Genomic DNA, 19,945 nt, shown 5'->3' with positions numbered 1-19,945 from the left:
GAGTCACCATCCCCAGAGGTATTTAAAAGACTTGTAGATGTGGCACTTGGGAACATGGTTTAGTGGGACTTGTCAGTCTTGTGTTAATGATCTTAAAGGTCTTTTCCAGCCTAAATGATTCTATGGACTTTGCTGTGTGGGATTTGCTGTGGTCCCCTTTGCTGTGTAGAGAGGGCAGGTTCCATGGAGGCAGGGATCATTAGCAAAAGTAATTCTTTCATCCAAGAGAAACTGTGATACCTACTACTGTGCCATTCTTCCAGCTCAGTGTTTTTCCTCTAGAAGAATTCAGTATATTTTTTTGTAATTTATACAGAACTTTTTTTAGACTTCTGCAGTGCTTTGAAAAGCTCTTAGAGGAAAAGTAGCTTTCTAAAGAATAAACTAGTAGCTGTATAATGTCATATAGAATATCATCCCTAAAAATAATAGCTATTTATATCTCCAATGTGCTGAGAACTAGTGGAGGTGTTGACTTTGTTCAATTTTTTTTTTTTAAACCTCATCCTCTTTTCTATGTGCCAGGTGCCTCATTCGTACTTAGAAACTCTAGAATGACACAGTGGGCTTCTGAGTTTCCCTGTAAAACATGTGCTCTTGTCTATGGGATTTTGTATTGGAAAAAAAACCAAACAAAAACCCCACAGTTGACTACGTGCCCTGTAGTCTGGCAGTCGGTTGAGCAGTGACTTATAAAAAGAAAGTCCCCTCCTGTATCTTCTTCCACTATTACACACCCCAGAGTGCCTCTAAAACAAGCCACTTTGCTTTTACCAAGGTTTCTAAATATGCAGGGGTACCGAGAGAATTTCTCAGGAAGCCCTTGTTAGGAGAGGACCAGACAGAAGGCAGAGTTTACTTTTGAAATGCAAGGCTAGAAGAATTGTGTCTCTTTGCTTCAAATGCTGTCTTGTAGAAATCTGAAAGAGTAACTCTTGGCATCCAAGTTTATTTTGCTTTTTTTTCTTTTTTTCTTTTCCCTTTTTTGTTGCCCCAAAATACTTTTCAAGACTCCAGGCACCAAGTTGTAAACACTTTGAAGTAGCAGCTTTATATTGAATATGGTGAGGGAAGTCTTTACTGCTTAGATGGGAATGTGTTTAACGAAGTGAAAAGCTCCTAATAAGTCCAGGGTTTTGCCCAGTTCAGGACATTAATTCTGTTCCTGTCAGCATGTTTTGTAAGTTAAAAAGTATATATTTTGTCTTAACACTGAAATTATGGAAACAACCCAACAAAACCAGCAGAAAATCACTGTTGTAAATGACTGTTACATGGTAATACCATAGCTCTAATCATACTGCCACAGTCCCCGATTTTTTGCTTATTTGTTTTCTGGGATGTAATTTCCCTTTGGCCTTTAATCATAGCTGAACTGTTTCATGGTCTGGTTTGTTACTGCTTCATCACTTGTGGTCATTGAAGTATTTAATTATTTCCAATGTTTACAAAATTTCTGACTTTTTAAGGTGAACTCACCAAACAGCTACTTTCCTCTGTACTTCAATGTAATGTGTATTTTGTCTCTGGATGTGTTTTACAGCAGGATTTCCCTGACTATTGTTTAGTCTTCGAGTTCTTCAATGTTGTGGTTTACTAGTTAATTGTTTTTCCTTTTAGTTAAACTTCTTGTACTATGCTGCTGAAGACAAATATTGGTCTGTTTTCAGCCCTGTGTGATTCTTGCTCTGTCTACAGGGAACTACATTTAAATAACAACCTGTTACGAGTTTTACCTTTCGAGCTGGGAAAACTGTTCCAGTTACAGACTTTGGGTCTGAAAGGTATTATTACAACTTTTTCTTGGTATCCGTGCTTGTTTAATGATATCGTTGCTGAGATGTAATGGCTGTAGCCTCCTAGTTCATAAAATGTTACTGAATAGCAATCCTAGATGTAGGTACTTACTCCACATTTACAAATATTGTTAATTAGGGATTATTTAGAAAAAGAAAAATAATGAGTTTGGTGAAGCACTCCACATTTAAAGAGGTTTGCATCTCTTTCTGCAGAGTGAGCGGAAGCTTTCTGTAGCTTGCATAGGGGTTGAATACAGTGCTCCTTTAACTAAGGAATAGCCTGCAGTTAATTGTAGATATTCAACTCCAGTCAAAAAGGGAACGTGCTTTGTACTGCTGTAGGGTACTGTGCTATGCAAGCAGCAATTTAAATCTTTCCCCAGGTTTGGTTTTGGGTTGTTTTTTTTCCCTCTGAACTGTATGGATTACAGTGATAAAATTGCTGACCTTGGGGGAACTTGTATCACAAAATCACGAGCACTGAGCGATACAATACCTGCAAACACTGTTAAGTCTCAAAAGTCTGGGTTTTCTCCCCCTTTAAACTGGATAACCTCCATCTGCGCTGTACGTGAAAACTGTTACAATCGGCTTATGCGCTGGGCAGATGGTGGACTCTCTACTCGGATATGACTGGCAAATAAACTGATGGTGGATGTTGCACTTGCGTTGAGCAGAGCAAGCAGAGGTGGCTCCTGTGCTTGGCCTCCTCAGCTCTGCTGGCGTGTTGTACCATGCCAGTTCGTCACTACTGTTAACATCCAGTGACCGCCCTTGGGGTGGTCAGTCACAAGACAGATGCAGGAGAGAATGTGGTTACCTTCACTAGAGCTGTTCACACATCTCGTGTTTGGGCTGTAAGACCTGAAACCTCTTAAGTAGTTCATAGTAGATGCAGTATCTTTTCTCAGAGATGTCAGCTGAACACTGATATATAAGTTCATAACGGTTCTGTATGTTTTATTCAGCGTTTCCTTAAATCTCTTTGCAGGAAATCCACTTACACAGGATATTCTGAACCTTTATCAGGAACCAGATGGGACACGAAGGCTACTGAACTATTTGCTTGATAATTTGGCAGGTACTGCAAAAAGAAGTAAGTGACCATTCTTAAAACATTAATTTCTGCTGTGTAAAATAAATGTGATTATCACTTGTATCTCTACTTTAAAATGTTCCCGTAGTTTCAACAGAACAGCCACCTCCAAGATCTTGGATTATGTTGCAAGAACCAGACCGTACAAGACCAACAGGTACTGAACACACTAAGGATTTAAAGATTCCCCACCCCCTGCCTCCCCACTAATAAAAGGTGTTGATCTTTACTATCTACTGAAAAAACCCTAATGCTTAAATAACCAATCATCTGTGCAGTGCTGACTGGCCAGCTGAAGTAGTTCTATCTCAGTTGGAACATCTGTTCCAGATTTACCCATCTTTTACTATAAAGTAATTTCTTTTTAATTAATGTCCTTCTCCCAGGAATTGAAAATGTTGTCCACAATTAGTTATATAGTTGAATTTTAACAGGTTTAATTGAACATTTCTTGAAGAATTAAAAAAAAAATAAAGAACGTGAGCTGATTTCCCAAAAATGTAGAAATTTTTTCTTTTAAGTAACCAGTATCTCGTCTTTGATTCAGCACTTTTCTTGCTGTTTGGATTCAGGTTATTTTAATTTTTTTTACGTTTTTTTCCTGCATGAATTGTCTAAAATGCAGCCTTTTCTGTTTACCTGCGCACCAAAAATTTTAGTGTATTTCTCAGTTACTGCAGCCTCCTCTCTTTCAGTACTGATGTACATTCCCCTATTAATTTTATTAAGGCGGTTGCTTTGAAGATAACGATGTTAATGCAGCTTGTCTTTGGCTGTCACCCATTTATTTCAAAATGCTGGGCTTTGACCCCCAGTCAGCCCAAGATTGTTGCCTCAGTTTGCTAAATCTTCAAATAACTGTCTTACTCCTTTTTTCTGAGTTGTACTCCATGTTTGAGAGGAGCTCCCAATAAGCTTTTAAGCATCTCATTGTCCTACTGCCAATTCCTTAGTGCTTTATAAAAACAAACAAAAAAACCCCTCAAGAAAAGAAAACTCAAAATCTGTGCTGCTGGATTACCTGTCAAGTTGCCCCAAACTCTCTCATTATCACTCCTATTCCAAATTAATGAAGAGTAGATGTTTCTTGTCTTTACACCTGAATTGTAAACTTCTTGAGGTGGAAACATTTGCGGTTTTATTTTACCTATGCTTTTTCATTGTGCGAAGGGATCCATACCTTGCCTATGGATCTGTTGCAGGTTGGTGGTGGTAATACATAAGATAGATTTTTAAATAATCTATTTGAAGAGGTTGCAAACCTTTGTATAGCTATTAAATGTAAATGTTCAAATACACTTACCTTGGTTTAGGCTTTTCACAGTAGAGTGCCAATTAGCATAAAGTACATTCGTCTGCTGTTTACTGCATTAATAATATGAAGGGGGGTGTTGGTTTTTGTTTTCCAACTAAATACTAGAAGACAGCTGCCATAAGTTAAAACCTGTGATTTGTCTTCCTAGAAGGACTGACAATTTTTTTTGTTAGTATGGGTACACATGATGTGTTTTGATTGAAGCAAATGAAGCATGAATTGATAAATTTGCAGAAGCAAAAGCCAAGAACGTAATTGTATATATAATTTTTTTGTTGTTGTTAAATTTATCAGTATGTAAGTAAAATTATTGTTCTGCAGCCTTGTTCTCTGTCATGTGTTACAACGTACTCTGTGATAAATATGCTACACGGCAGCTGTATGGCTATTGTCCATCTTGGGCATTGAACTGGGAATACAGAAAAAAAGCTATTATGCAGGAAATCCTGAGCTGCAATGCTGACATCATAAGTCTTCAGGTAAAAGATACACCATTATTTCTTTTCCTTTTCTATTCCCTTGTGCTGGTTTCTCCACATTAAATGTATTTGCAGTAAATGATCTGTTTTCAAAACCTTCCAAAAACAGAAGAAAAAAGAAGTGGTGTTTAGAACATTATTTGTTGCTTGACATCAAAAGAATGCTTTTCAGCCACGGTAGCTGGAATGTGAACCAGCAGCTGCTGATCAAAGAAATGTATGTGGGGGTGTTTTTGTGCCTGCATTTGTATGTGGGGCTATAATTGACACGTTCTTGAATAAAAGGCTTGAGATAATCATAACTCTGGGGATTACAGAAATTCATTTATATTTTCTTAAGATAGGGATATTGCTCTCAAATTTGCATTCTCTGATGTACTTAATTCTTACATTTTTTTCCTTAAATCTAATTTGAAAATGATTTACACTTCTGAAGAGACTAAGTAATATCAGTCTTCTGTATTTTGCTAATAGTACATTCATGCTGTGCTGTCTCATAACTTTATAGGAGGTTGAAACGGAACAGTACTACAGTTTTTTCCTGGTAGAATTGAAAGAACGTGGCTACAATGGCTTCTTCAGTCCAAAATCTAGAGCTAGGACAATGTCAGAACAGGAAAGAAAACATGTTGATGGTTGTGCAATATTTTTCAAAACAGAAAAGTAAGTGATGTGTTTTGCAAAGCTTTCTATTGTGTCTTGCCCAGTTTCACATTAGTCGCCCTTTTTGTAGCCATTCATTGTTTGTTACAGAGCAATCCTGTTGTTAGTGGTCTGTATGAGAGAAATCATTCTGTGCACAACTAGCGATAGAAAATCTTACCTTGAACTTGTGTTGGGATTTCATTCTGTTAGAGCATTGCAGGTTAGGAGTTCACTAAATTGTACTTCAATTGTTGAATGTGTGTCCCCCAACCATTAGGTGTTAATCATAAAAAATGAAACAAATACTGTTATTTTTTTGCTTTTTTTTGAGGAAAGGAGTGATAATGCCCAAAATTGCTGAAGACCTCAGATGACGTTGACTTTTAGATACATTAGTCTTCTCATAAAGCAGAAGACAAAGGCATTTAATATCACTGCTCACTTCCAAAAAAAAGCCGTTATTTAAGAGCTGCAGCACTTACTGGTTGTGTCATATTGTACAACTGTTTGTATATGAGGGTAATAACTTCGCTTTGTCCTCCTGCTTCCATTCCTTTGTTTCCACAAGTAAATGTAGATGCCAGGTTTGATACCTTCTGGCTTAGAAAAATTTAGTCCCTCTCTATTAAACCTGCATCTTTGAACTAGAAACTGATACAGAATTGGAAACAAGCACTACTTTCTCTCTCTCTCTTTTTCTGTCTGGAAAGAAAAATCTTCTAATTGAAACTAAGGTAGTATAAAATACATAAAAATCACTAGGAAAACTATATCCTTTGATTTCAGTTTAGGATTTTATGAAATTATGTGATTGGCTGAGATGTTGGCATCATAAATGTGTTTGAGCTTTAATTAAAAGAGTTACCTGTAACATTTCCTTTTGTGTCTGGTTGCTGAAAAAATTATACATGATGTTTCTCTTTCAGATTTACTTTGGTTCAAAAACATACTGTTGAGTTCAATCAACTAGCTATGGCAAACTCAGAAGGTTCAGAAGCTATGCTGAACAGAGTTATGACAAAAGATAACATTGGAGTTGCTGTATTATTAGAACTGCGAAAGGAATTGATAGAAATGTCATGTAAGTCCTATTTAGTTTTATTTTTTTAATAGATTGTATTTTGTAAATGAAAAAATGTACTTTTGTTACAGTAAACCAGAGAAACTAGATTCTACAGATGAATATAACTGTGCTTTGTATGCTCAGACAAATTTATTTCCAAAGATGACATGAGGAAAAGTCATATTCTTAAATGATTATTAGGTTTTTTTCCCACTCTATGCTTAAGACATACAAAGACATGAGTTTGAGTGTTTTTTGCTTGAAGTTGTATACAGTTATTAAAGAATCAGTTGGTGTTAGTCGTGTGTTTCTGGATCATGTATCTGCATCATTTTAGCTTGTTATTTTCTTCACTGTCATGCTTATACAACCTGTTTGTTCTGCCCTGTCATTCTTAATTTAGGAAATGTAAATTGGTTTTGTAAGTATTGCAGTGGGTACCTACTCAACCTGTATTGTATTTATCCAAATGATATTTTATTAATTCAGATTCTAACAAGCAAGCCTTTTAAGAAGCACTTCTAGCAAGAGAGGTAACTTGTAATGTGGATAACTTAAAATTCATTGCTTATTGCCTGATAAGGTATGAGCAGTGCCTGTTTTACTATCACAACCTGAGGAAAACTTGTAATTTTTTAGAAGGACACTATTTGCCTTTACTTAAGATTCTGTTATTTATTGTTAATTCACAGTATTCTTAGGTACATAAGCATTACCTGTAACAAGATCATCTCTTAATGGTCTTGAATGTGAAACATAATTATTTCCAGTGTTTCACATCAACTAAAACATTCAGTGGATGTAAGAGGAGCTGTGTGACCCTCTTAAATGGTATTAACCCTCTTCAAGTTATACTGGTATTTTATTTTATTCTTTCCTCACCTCAAACATCTTGTTTAAAATTCAGCAGTATGTTGACCATGTAAGGTAAATAATTGATTTTAAATTCTAGCTGGAAAGCCACATCTTGGGATGGAAAAGCAGCTGGTTCTCGTAGCTAATGCGCATATGCATTGGGACCCAGATTATTCTGATGTGAAGCTGGTTCAGACTATGATGTTCCTGTCCGAGGTAAAGAACATTATTGATAAAGCTTCTCGTAGTCTCAAACCTGGTGTTTCGGGAGAACTTGGAACCATTCCACTTGTACTGTGTGCAGATCTCAATTCTCTACCGGACTCTGGTAAGATTTTTTTGGTTTTTGTTTTTTTAGACTGTTTCAAGTTTGCAACAATGTAAATGTTAAGGTCTCACTGTTTGTTTTTGTTAAGGTCTCACTGTTTGGGTTTTTTTGTTTTCAACTTAGAGTATACATTGTTTGATACATAAGCTCTAAAGGTACTAAGAAAATAGAAGGAAGAGAGAAAAGATAAATTGTTTCTTTTGTGAGTGACCTTACTGTCTGTGCAGTAGTATAGCTATGTCTGGTCTTCCAGCAGCATTTTCATTGTTATCTTACAGTACAGGAATGGAAAGGAAGAAATATCTTCCCAAAATAACTGGAAACATGAATATGTTGCTGATAATTGGGTTTTCTTAATTTCAAGTGTGAGAAGGTGGGTTCTTCTCTGTAAAGTTGCCACCATACAATAATTTTCTGTATCCCAAATATTTTAAGACTTCTGAAATTCAATACATCTCCTAACAGAAAGGATTCTTCAGAGCTCTTCACTAACATGCAAGGTTGTGGTTTGGTTTTTTTTCTCTTTTTTACTTGGAGGCAACTTTTTAGAAAGTGCAAGGTAAGAACAGATTCAGTGATCGCTGCCTTGGCTTTCTCAGGCACCCAGCTGAAGTGCTGAACTCAAGAGCTGTACTTCCTTCTTACTGCTAGTTGTTCCAGTATAATAATCTCCATTTCTGGTCCCCCTTCCTTCTTGTCTCTGCATGGCAAATCCTAACATCAGTTAGGGTTAATAGGAGCAGTTACTTTTCAGCAGTACTAGAAATCTGATTCATTCTGATCCCAGGAAAGCAAGTATTGCTAGTGGCTATTGCAATAGCCAGTTCATGTGTCTGTTTTCCTTTTTTTTTGTTTGTTCATTGTTTGTTTTCCTTCCAGAACCTTAGCACAGCTATTCTGAAATTAAAGAGGTATGATCACAGTTTTCCGAGACACAAATCTTATCAAGTTGCTTTGCAGCCTCTTTAAAGTTAACTTTATTTGAAGTACTGTTTCAAAAGCTGGCTTTTTTGCAACATTTTAGCCAAATGTTGAAGGCCAGGACTTGAGCATAGAGAGGAGGAGAGGAGGAAGCTGACTACCTAGCCTCTACAGAACTTTACTTCCGCTTTTCTTCATCTTCCCCCAAGTCCGTTCCTTATTAATCTTCTTGGTTTTCCACGTATATATTGGCTTGCAGTATTTTAAAAGAACTACAGCTGACTGTCTTGTCATATGTTGCTTGTATGAGTCAAAGTACCTACACATTCATTTGCTGAATGTTTGTTAATACCTTCACGTGGGCATGTGTCTCTCCTAATAGGTGTTGTTGAGTACCTGAGCACTGGTGGAGTGGAAACAAACCACAAAGATTTTAAGGAACTGAGATACAATGAAAGTCTTACTAACTTCAGCTGTAATGGAAAGAATGGAACAACAAATGGAAGAATTACACATGGTTTCAAGTTGAAGAGTGCCTATGAGAATGGTCTAATGCCTTATACAAATTACACATTTGACTTCAAGGTAAGGACTTGGCTGATATTTCAGAAAAGTTTTCCATTCTGAAGTTTAACTAATGTGATTTGCTCTACAAAATTGTTTAACAAAGAAGTTAATCTGGTTGGGTAGTTCACGGTAAATTCATCAAGTTTATGTGTAAAACATCGCGAACTAGAGAGCCCAAGATTTCAGACTCTTAGAAACCAAATTTTCCTTCTTCTTGTTAGTAACCTGGAATAGATTTGCAAGAATTGGGGTGCTGTTAACCTTCCCTGTAAATATGAAGATTTTGTATTTTAATACTCCAAGCTAAATTAAATAGTACAGTGGGGGCACGTAAGATATCAACTGCAAGGAAATAATCCATGTTGCTCCTGGAAAGCTCTCGATGCTCTGTTGCCCAGTGGAAAAAAAGATGGCTCCTTTCCTCTTCAAAATCCGATAAATGTGATTTGAAGCTATGTAAGAGACTGGAAATTATAACCCACAAAAGCACAGCAGAAGTGATATGGGGTGGACTTTTCTTTTGTTTTCCTGGTTTATACGGAGGAACCCACGGGATGTAGGAAGTAGAGGTCTCCTAAGTTGATGTGCTATAGAGAAGGAATGGTAGCATTTCACTTACTCAGAATACTGAGCTCACCCCTTGTTTGGAAGAATAACTTGGGCCAAGAATTACATGTTAATAATCGATTTTATTTCTTCTCTTGCTTTAGGGTATTATTGACTACATCTTCTACTCTAAACCTCAGCTAAACATACTTGGCATTCTTGGACCTTTGGATCATCATTGGTTAATAGAGAACAATATAAGTGGTTGTCCACATCCACTTATCCCTTCTGACCACTTCTCACTTTTTGCACAACTGGAGCTTTTGCTGCCTTTCCTGCCTCCTGTAAACGGAATCCATCTCCCTGGCAGGAGGTAGTCAAGTACATTTTAGAGGGCAACCTCAATCTAACTTGTACAATTGTAAAATCTGAATATAGAGGAGTGAGGTATGGCCAACAGGGATTTTTTTTCTTAATAATCTTAATCTTAAATCTAATTATTTGCTAAAGACATAGTAAAAGCCAGGTGCTATCAACAGACACAATTCTGAGCCCTATATACTTTGTATACTGTTCAACAGCGATTGGTGCGTTTGCACCCTTAATACGTTACAATTAACCTTCCTGTTTGTTTTATCCAACGTGACATTTTCATGCCTTGAAATAGGGAATTGTTATACAGTATACTCTCTTTGCACAGTTATCTGTAGCACTACTTTTTTGAGGCCAGTAGGAACATCCACAGAACATTCTTCCGTACTTCACTCCCTCCTTTTTCAGACTTGTTTGTAAAATATAGAATTTGAATTTAGCCTTTATTGATTGTATATGAACAACAGAAAAACTGATTTATGAGATTTTGTACTTTAAAAAAAGAAAAATCAGATTTGGAAAATGATTGTATTGTAAACTAAGGCTAAATTTTTATCTGTTTTCATGTGTTATAAAGGCCAGCTTGTAAAAGAGGTTGTCACAGGTTTTCTCTGCTAATGATTTGCACTGTTAGGGTTTCGTTAGCCCTTTTATACTACTTTTTATGTTCAATTGAGAATGTTGCTTTGAAAATCCAAACCTATAAAATCTTGATACCTTACAGAGACAACTAAATAAATTCTATTTCTGATTTAAAAAGAAAAAAGCATAGAGTTCTCACAGAACAGATAAGCTAAGCAGTGAATATAAGTAGACCTGTATGGATTGAAGGTTATTGCTGATGTGTATACACTCAGATATTTTTCTCGTCTCTAACTTTTGAAGTAAAATTTAGGGATACTTGTGTACAGCTTCTTCATTTCTGTTTTAAATACTTGTCCTATCTCCACTGTGCCTGCTTAAATTTGTTCTCAACTAGCACTGCCTGTGCATGCAGAGAGATCCTGTGCATCCTCTTTTATTTTTTTAAATAATGTTAACACTTGTGAAAATTTTATGAAGATACTTTTGTATAAGCTGTGGCATCTTTTTTTCCTTTGTGAAGCATTGAATATCACACTTTTTGAACATGTTCAGGTTATGGGTACACAGTTTCTAGCTTCTAATACCCATGCACTGCTTCTTTCAGTGTCATTGCACAGTGCCGTTTTTCCCACTAAGAATTACTATCATGTGAATTCTCTTTCATTTAAGCGTGTTCCTCTGTTTCAGAAAGTATAATTCCTTGAAGAAAAAACAACCTTACATTTTCTATTGATGAAGCAGTGTAAAATAAATGCATTTTTCAATACAGGTCCCAAAGACAATTCTTCAGATCATTTTTTTTTTTTAAAGTGACCAAGTCTTATCTTAAAGTGTCAAGCAAGACTGAAGTTATAGTGTACCCTCAGTGCCATTTGTGTCATGAAGCCAAGTACATAACAGCTTACAAATTTAACTTGTCTATTTGTACCCTAAAAGGGAGATTTTATCATCTCCTTAAACTAATACAACTTGAATAATCAATGTAAAAAAAAAAAAAAATTAAGATAGAGAGCTTGGTCTTAAACAGCTTTTGTTTCAGCTGCGGGCAGGGAAGCAAAAGGACACTGAGCATTAAGAGAAAACTTTCTAAATATTGTGAATTTTTATATATAAAGAGAGTGAATTGGTAATAACGATTCAAAATTTTATTGAAAAGTAGTCAGCACATAAGTGTGCTCAAACCGTTCTGTTTTAAGCTGGAAGTAAAAATTACAAACAGTTCGGTTATGTAAAATGTACATTTTAAAATTTCAATAGGAGAAATTTTGATCTTGAATCCTTGTCTGGGACCTAATCTCTTGGGGTTATTTTGTTTTGGTTTTAGTTGTGAAAACACCAAACATGTCCAGTTTATAATCAGTACATTGAAATGCTGGTAGTATTGCTGTAGTAGACTTAATGCGTAGTGTTATTTTTTTCTGTTCGTTTTTTTGGGTTTTTTTGTAAAGTGTGAATAAAAGGTGTTTTACTCATGTTTCCTTAATGATGTCTTGGTAACGTACATCATGACAATTTCCAGTTATGATAAGCCAATTTAGCTTGTCAAACTAAGCAAACTATTTTTCTTTTCTGATTATCTGGATTGTGTAATGAGTCCAGAAAGCTTTACAGAAGGGGAAGGGAAGCACTTATTCATTTTGTATTTCTTAGAGGGGGATAATTTACTTTAATAGATGCTGGAGCTTGAGTGCACTTGTTAGATTCTAAAGGTTTGAGCTTTATCCAGTATGTGTTCTCCTGTATTGCTTAGTCTTAAAAAATATTTGAATTTATGACAGCATGTTGAAATATGGCCCCTTGTGCTTTTGGAGACACAACTGTTCCTGCTTAGTCACCTTACAGTCTAAGGGTCCATTTAAGTAACCATTTCCTCCAGCTTTTATACTAGTCCATCAGGTCCCTATCAAAAACCCACTGAATACATTGAAGACACTCCTTTGACTTCACTGGGTTTTAACTGGACTGCAGCCATGACGTGGGGCTGAAGGAAGGAGAAATACTTTGAATATAGGGAAAGGCCAGATGGCACCGAAACAGAGCTGAAATAAACTTTGTCAAACAATCTCAAAGAAAATATATTCCCATGACAAACAAATCTAACTCAGAAGTCTCAGTTTCCAGCTATAACATAGAATAAGGCAATAAACCGTGTCTTCACAAAATCAAAATGTTTGCTTCATAGTTTTTAACATTAAATGGTTATTTGCAATATTTTTATTCGAGGTGATTTGGGGTGTTGCCATAATGTACCTTCAGTGTTCTTGTTGTAAAAGCACACATAGCAAAAGTCACAGAACATCTTTGGTGTTGAAAGGATTTATTTAGGTTAGACCAGGCTTTTTTCCACTTAAAGTACAGTCAGCCACATCTTGTCTAGTTTAATTTACCAAGAATTCTGGGTGTCAGTGTAAGATGAAACACACCTTTAACTAAAAGAGTTGATTAGACTACAAGACTAATGCCACAAGTTACTGCTTTTAACTTAGCTCAAGTAGCAGGGGGAGGGGTGTGTGAAAAGAGCCTATAAATCAGTGCATGTTGTAATTATTTTGTTCTTTTAGCAGCTTTAAAAATAAAAAAAGGTAAATTTGGCTAGCGTTTGTCAAAACTGACTTTAAGAACATTGTATGTATGTATATTTGGTGTAACTTTAGCAAATCTCTCAAGTTTATTTTTTTAAGAGCAGACTTAGAAAATAGCTGATGGTTTGCTTTTTCAACCATACAAAACCTGTATGAAAGACAAAATAATTACAACACCATTTGCGGGAAAAAGAACTAATTACACTGTAAAACTGAAAAAAAAATCAGTTAACCGCTTAAGTAGCAAGCCTTTTTCATCCAGCCGGACACAGTATTTTTTAGTATGTTAATTGCTATTCTTTTCTTTTGGTTGCATAAATTTGTAACACTTAAGTGTCTTGGTATGTTTAAGTAGTGTCTAAAATAGAGTATCTTAGTCTTTATTCACAGTACTTCTGTATAATGTGTAATGCACTGGACTAACTCTTGTTTACCATTCATGTAACAAAAACCAGCACATTATCTGCACTAAGCTCAAAGAATGTTGCATTTGTCTATAGGCAGCTCTTCAATAAGATAAATGGGAAACGGAATATGGTCTGATGGTAAACAAGGGCTTTTACTGTTCTCTTCAGTGGAACTTTCTTCTTGGTCAAATTTTAACTAGTTAGTATTATATTTATATACAGGGTCTTCTTTTTCTTTACCAATGTATTTTCCTACTCATAGCTGACCAATAAATCCAATATCTGTTTCAAACCTTCTTGAAGTCTAATTCATATTTTAACTTAATTCCTAAAGCTTTTCCTGAAGAGTTGCGCATACAGCCGGAGTGACTGAAGTGTGGTAAGGGTAAAATGGAAGCATGTAAGGAACTTGATAATCCCAGAAAGATTTTTGTGTACTTTCTGTTACTTTCTAGCTCTGCAGACCAGAAAGCTGCTTGGATCAGCTGGGTTTGGATGGCCAAGTGAAGACCTGGTCAGTAACGCCACCTGAGTTTGTGGAAAACCCACATTCAAACCTATTCAGATCTCAGCCCCAAGTCTTAATCTCTGGCCATCTTCTGACCTTCCCAAGTGAGTCAGTAAGGTCAGCTGTGCAGTGAAGGGTCCACAGGTTTTGTCTGGGTCGTGTAGACCCTGCTCCTTCCTTGCTTTTCCCTCCCCCCACCAGAAGACCTAAACTAGGCTTGGGGTCTGGCAGTGGGAAGGGATTCAAAGATTCCATTAAATTACCGTGGGAGAGGAACAAAGTGAAGATTCCATGCATCTATTTTATTTTATTTTATCTTATCTTCCCCCAGGAATGAGATTCAACTAACTCTTCTCCTTAGTTTATTTTAATATTGCATTATTTTTGGTATGTGTGTGTGTGTGTGTGTGTTTTTCTTCTGTATCAGAGTGTATGCAGAACAGTGCAGACCCTTATGTTTTATCCCAGCATTAGCAGCAAGCAAAACATCTGAGCACATGTGCTGTGTGAAGGACTGAAGCACACCAGACATCTCACCGGCACCTCTGCATCTCTTCAGAACTCAAGTTCAGTATGTTGGCACTGCTTTGCTTTGAAACAGATGATCTAGTTCAGTGTTTCCACGAATACCACGTGCCCCGGGGTGTTCAGCTTGTTTGTAGTTTTAATAGTTGTGGTCCTGAAGCAGCTGCATGTGTGCAGAGCGATGAGCCCGTGCTAGACTTCTGCAAGGGCTTTTTGGTTCCGTCTGATGGGTGAGGTTGGAATTGCCACCATCACTTGTGCAGTCCTGCCGCTAGATGGTGCGTGCAACACAGCCTTGGTGCGCGCCGTGCACACGCACAATCCAGGGAGCGTGGCTTGTAGGATTATTCTTAATATTTGTGGGAATTCAGGCCCTGGAACGAACCTTCTCCAGTGGCAGCTGTTGGTTTGGTAATGTCCATGCCAATTAAATATTTGCCTTATAAATCCAACTGTCACGATGGGAATGAAAAGGACTTACCTGCTCCTCAGTGGTAATATCATTCTAGGGCCCTCGCTTGCTGCATTTTATCTGCTTAATGCTATTTTTTAAGATGAGTACAGCTGTCAGTTACATGGTTCCAAACTGGAGTTTATGAGCTCTTAAATAATACCTGCTAACCTGGCACGTAAGTATTGGGAGATCTAGCTGTAGGGAAACATTAATTAATGTGCCAAAATTAATGGAGAGCCTGGTGCCCTGTCCAGAAAGCGTATATGAAAACCAGCATCTCTTACTCCAAGGACTGAGTTGAGCTTGTATCCTGTGGTCCTAAGCCAGGTAGGTGAAAATTTGTTTCGCTTTAATTTGCAGTAAAATAACTACAGCTGTTCTAATATAACTGAATACAAAATCACACTGGCCAGACTCGTAGTTACTGATCCTTCGTACCCTGTGTCCACTGGCTCTGCAGTGATAATGCAAAGTTGGGTTTGTGCCTTAAGGGGTGGGAGTTTCCCAAATCAGTGCAGGTGACCGGGTGGCATTTCTTTTCTACTGACATGGGTACAGCAGAGGAGCCTTGAAATGTCTGCAATTGAGCCTGAAAAGGGAATGGGAAGGACAAGAAACTGAGAAAAAGGTAAGTGGAAAGGACAAGAATATGCAAAACGCATCGGGTGACCTTTTGGGAGAAGCTGTACTTCATTTAAGGTGAGTGTTCTGGTTATTTTCTTGCTTTTCATCTTCCCCTCCTAACCCAGAGGCACTAATTGTTCACTCTCATAAATGTTCACTTACTCTGTTTGCATGGAAAGTAGTAAGGCTAATTAAGCTATAGGGACCTTTGGCGTATTTTAATATTTTCTTATTCCAAAATAAGCCTTGTATTCTCACAGATTATCAATTTTTAAAAGGTAGGAAGGTACGTTCTGGTCAAATCTTCCCAGTGTGTTAGTGGACGGTATTAATGTCCTTTAAAAATGCTAGATGTTTGTTGTAAAAAAAATATACATTACAGAAAATGAAAACATATATATGTTCCTGCTGGGTCTTAATGACCGCAAAGATTTAAGCTTCATAGAATTATTTTTTTTCCCCTAGTGAGTTAGTTTTTCTAGTTTTTTCTAGGGTTTTTTTCTAGTTTTTTGTAGTTCAAGGCACAGGCTGCTCCCTTTGGGTGCCAGTCGTGTGCACTAGTTTCACCACGGTGGCTAATGGTATTGATAGCTATTCAGGGCCTGGATTTATTGATTTTATTTCCCTTCTTCCTTTTCAAAAAATAGTATACGGGTTCACAGTCCACTTTTTGGCCAAGAGGGCTAAGACCTTTGGTATCTGAAGACCTGAACCAAGCTATGGGCTGGTTTCGCTGACCCTGGTAGCACGACACCACCAAGACAGAGATGAGGTGGGGGAAAGCCTAGAGATGCACAAGGATTTCTTTTAACCATCTCCTCCCCGCCCACCTCTCCCGGATAAAGCAGTGGGGGAGAGGAGCGTTAGGAATTGCATGTGAGTTGCTGCCGTGAGCAGCGCGGGGCGAAGGGGAGCATCCCGCCTGGCACGGTGTCTGGCCCGTGGCATCACCCGTGGCAGGGCTGCTGCTTCTAACCTGCCAGTCGCTTGATGAGGCTGCACCTTTCCTGTTCTCGTTGATTTGTTCTCTGCAGCTTCCCTGGCTCGGGGGGATGTGAGCCAGGCTGCAGCGACACGCGGGAGCACACCAGTCAGCGTGGTTGCGTGGTGCTGGGGTGCTGCGAACCGAGGCGCTTGTCACACTCGTGTGCTCCCGCAAGGCATGGGGAACGTGTGCTGCCGGCTGTGGAAAAGCTGCTGCTGAAATCTCAGAACAATGAATTACAGGTTACTGGGCAAAGGAAGCAGAGATACTTGAGATCTGTCTTGGTTAACCCTCTGAAGATGGAGCTCCCTTTGTCTCAGCGTGGTCGTGAGTTTTCCAGTGAATAACAGCAGCTACATCCAGTACAGAGTCTACGTGCATTGCCCAGTGAGAGAAGAGCAAGTCAAACAGGCTTATCCTTCAAAACTGCAGTTTGATTTTCAGTTTCTCACTTCATGAATGTATGTATTTTTATTCCCTTTGCAATGTTTTAAGACAGTGTGTGAAACAGCTGAGGGTTTATACTGCTTTAGCTGCTCCCTGGGCAGCTGTACCCCCGTATCCGTGTGGGCTGTTCCTGCTCGCTTGCTTGTATTAAACCAGAAATACTTCTGCTGTGAGTTTAGGCAATGCACTACAGGAAGGGCAGGGATTACTCTGTGCAACATTTTCTCCCTCGGGTGGAATCCTTCATCCAGGGACCAGTGAGGGAGGAGGGAGATGAACAAAAGGTAGGAATTTGGGTCTCGGCACAAGACAGCCGACAGAAAATTTTCCATTAATTCCATTGGGCTTTCACTGGGAACACAGGCAGTCGGGTGTACGAAAAATGGAGCTACCACATGTGCATGTAGAACAGGCTGTCTTTCCTGAGAGCTGTCCTAACCCACCAAAGCCCCGCAGGCGGGCAGGGTGAGCATCTGACCTGCAGCACCAAGCACAGGCATTCGCATTCCGCTGAACTGGGTTCACATTTTTGGCTGGGTCCAGCCCTGAGTCTTTGGTACGGCTGTGCAATTTAATTAAGCTTTCACATCTGATGGGGTGAAAGCTGCAGTTTCACCTAGTTACATCACCTTCAGTGGACATCCAGCCTTTTCGTTACATTTGTCTTTGTGTTACTCATGTCCTGTAGGAGCTATTGGATAAAGAGAAAGCACCTGCCCAGCGCTGCAGCACGCATGCCTCTTACCGTGGAGATTCTTTACTGCCTGTGAAACATCTGTTTGTATATAAGGATTTTTTGTTATGGGTTTGGCTGATCTTGCAAATCGTCTAAGAATTATTACCATTCTACAGAAAACAAAAGTAACTCAAAAAGCCAGCAACCTGCTGAAGGTGCTGGGCGTGTGGACTGCAGCACCCATTGCGCCTGCGCCCCCAGCTCGGGTCCTCGCTGGTGCTGCTGCCTCGTGCCCTGCAGGTGAGCATCACCTTATCACCTCCCACGAGCTGCAGCGTGCGGAGGGAGCTGAGCAAAGCTGCAGGTGCTCTGCAGTCGGGGAGATCAGGTGGTGTGAGAAGAGCGCGGAGCCGTGTCCGTGTCCTGCACAGAGCATCTCTCCGCAGCAGGGTGAGCCGTGTGCCTTCGGCCCGGCCCGTGTCCCTCCTCTGCCAGCAGTAAAAGAAATGTGTATGCTGCAGTGCTTTGTTTTTGTAGTGGTTTTAAAAATACTGCTGGTGTGGAACACTTTGTACAAGGTTTTGTAAACAGTGGCTCCTTAAGTAAGTCTGCAAAGGCCCTGGTCTGTGAAGATAAGTAAGTTGGTGTTGTCTGTTGAAGTGCAACGGAGCTGGACTAGTTTGGGAGCTTGTACCAGGAGCAGTAATGTCTTATAGCCAACTGTTTTATTATGCTCCGAGCAAGAAACATTTCTCTAGGAAAAAAAAAAAAAAAAAAAAAGATGTGTGACAAACTGCTGTGTAAATGCAGCCCTTGATACGGTTAACGAGAAGGGAAAGAATTCTAATAAATACTAATTAGACCCTTCTGATAGCTGGGTCCTTGCGGCCCTGCCGTGTCTCAGAGTCTGACAAAGTTGTGACAGATGCCATTAAGTGTTGCTATTCCTGGAAGAGCAGGAAAACAGAACACAATACAATTTTGCAAAACAGTTTGAACTTCATTGTGGAGTGGAATTGATAGAATCGACCAAACGGCATTGGACGCAACAGAATTTGGTGGGGAGGGTTTGTTTCCTGGGCAATTTTGACAGCAGTTGTTTTCATCCTTATTTTCAAATACCAAAATTTCGAAGGCATGAGGCATCCCAAATTTCTGTCAACCCTAATGGGATGATATTTAAATGCTGATGTGTTTTCCTTTCCACCCCATATTGTTTGCAATAGACCGCAGGAAGAAGGTTTTGTCTTTGGGCACAAAATCCAAAGATTTCTGCTGCTGATTGAGATTACCAGGTAACTTTCTGTTGTCAGCATTAGCCTTAGCAAGACATTTCTCTCAGAATCCTTTTGTTGAAGACCGTAAAATGTAATGAACTGATGAGCTTGGAGCAGGTTGCACTACCCTTGCTGTCACACACAATGTGTCATGCCTTCTGGCCAGTTGTGCCAGGAGAATTTTTACAGTGTCAGGAAAATGTACAAACCCTATAGATTCCTGTCAGCATCTTTCTAATAAAAATGAAAAATTTGGAAACAATTATACTGGGCACCCCAGCTGCCCGTACTACCTCCATGGTATCTACCTCCATGGAGCAGCTAGTGCGTACCTGCGTGCCCGCAGAGTGAAGCCTGTGTTTCACTGCGGGTTGTGCTTTGCTTACTTGCAGCAAGACCTGATTTCTTCCCTTTGGTGGTGAAAACCATGACTCCCATTAGCCCCCTGTGATACTCCCCTATGATACCACTAGTGTTGGCTTTTGGATTCAGCTATTACCCCTGCACATTTTTCTGGTTGATGCTGTCATACAGTGAAATAATTTATTTGGTTAATTACGCTGAGAAAAGGGTTTCAGGGTGGAGACTGAACCAGCTCATCTGCAGCCAGTTTATTGTGCAGCAGATTATTGTTCGTTCTCTTCTTGAGAAATTATTGGATCTGAAGCTTAAAGGCAGCGGAGAATGTAAAACTTCCATTTCCTATCCTTAAAATTACAAGAGGAGGGTTCCACCAGATGCCGTAGCATGGACCAGTTGTCACCGTGGCTCTCGAGGACTTCCAGAACAGGCGATGCTTTATTATTCTAAGACAAGACACTTTGCAATAGATCCTGCTATTTGCTTGTTGCTATAAAAAGATTGGGAAGGGGAGGTGGTGAGGAATTTG

General features: G+C 38.9%; 1 protein-coding gene across 4 annotated transcripts in view; it reads left to right on the top strand.

Annotated features, from left to right (window-relative positions):
• CNOT6 (CCR4-NOT transcription complex subunit 6) overlaps nucleotides 1-13,856 on the top strand; it is a 35,427-nt gene extending 21,571 nt beyond the window's left edge. For 3 of the 4 annotated variants that reach the window (XM_080398430.1, XM_080398432.1, XM_080398431.1), the window contains 9 exons: nucleotides 1,699-1,784; nucleotides 2,791-2,895; nucleotides 2,984-3,052; nucleotides 4,532-4,689; nucleotides 5,198-5,352; nucleotides 6,261-6,415; nucleotides 7,350-7,580; nucleotides 8,884-9,086; nucleotides 9,779-13,856. In XM_080398430.1, coding sequence (XP_080254556.1) covers nucleotides 1,699-1,784; nucleotides 2,791-2,895; nucleotides 2,984-3,052; nucleotides 4,532-4,689; nucleotides 5,198-5,352; nucleotides 6,261-6,415; nucleotides 7,350-7,580; nucleotides 8,884-9,086; nucleotides 9,779-9,991 — 1,375 coding nt within the window. In that variant the 3' untranslated portion in view covers nucleotides 9,992-13,856. The remainder of the gene's footprint in view (nucleotides 1-1,698; nucleotides 1,785-2,790; nucleotides 2,896-2,983; nucleotides 3,053-4,531; nucleotides 4,690-5,197; nucleotides 5,353-6,260; nucleotides 6,416-7,349; nucleotides 7,581-8,883; nucleotides 9,087-9,778) is intronic. The other variant, XM_080398433.1, reaches the window with a different exon arrangement.
• Nucleotides 13,857-19,945: the final 6,089 nt, after the last annotated feature.

This window comes from Falco punctatus (assembly GCF_963210335.1).
Source record: "Falco punctatus genome assembly, chromosome: 8".
NCBI lineage: Eukaryota > Metazoa > Chordata > Aves > Falconiformes > Falconidae > Falco > Falco punctatus.
This window is presented reverse-complemented; position numbering and strand designations above follow the sequence as displayed.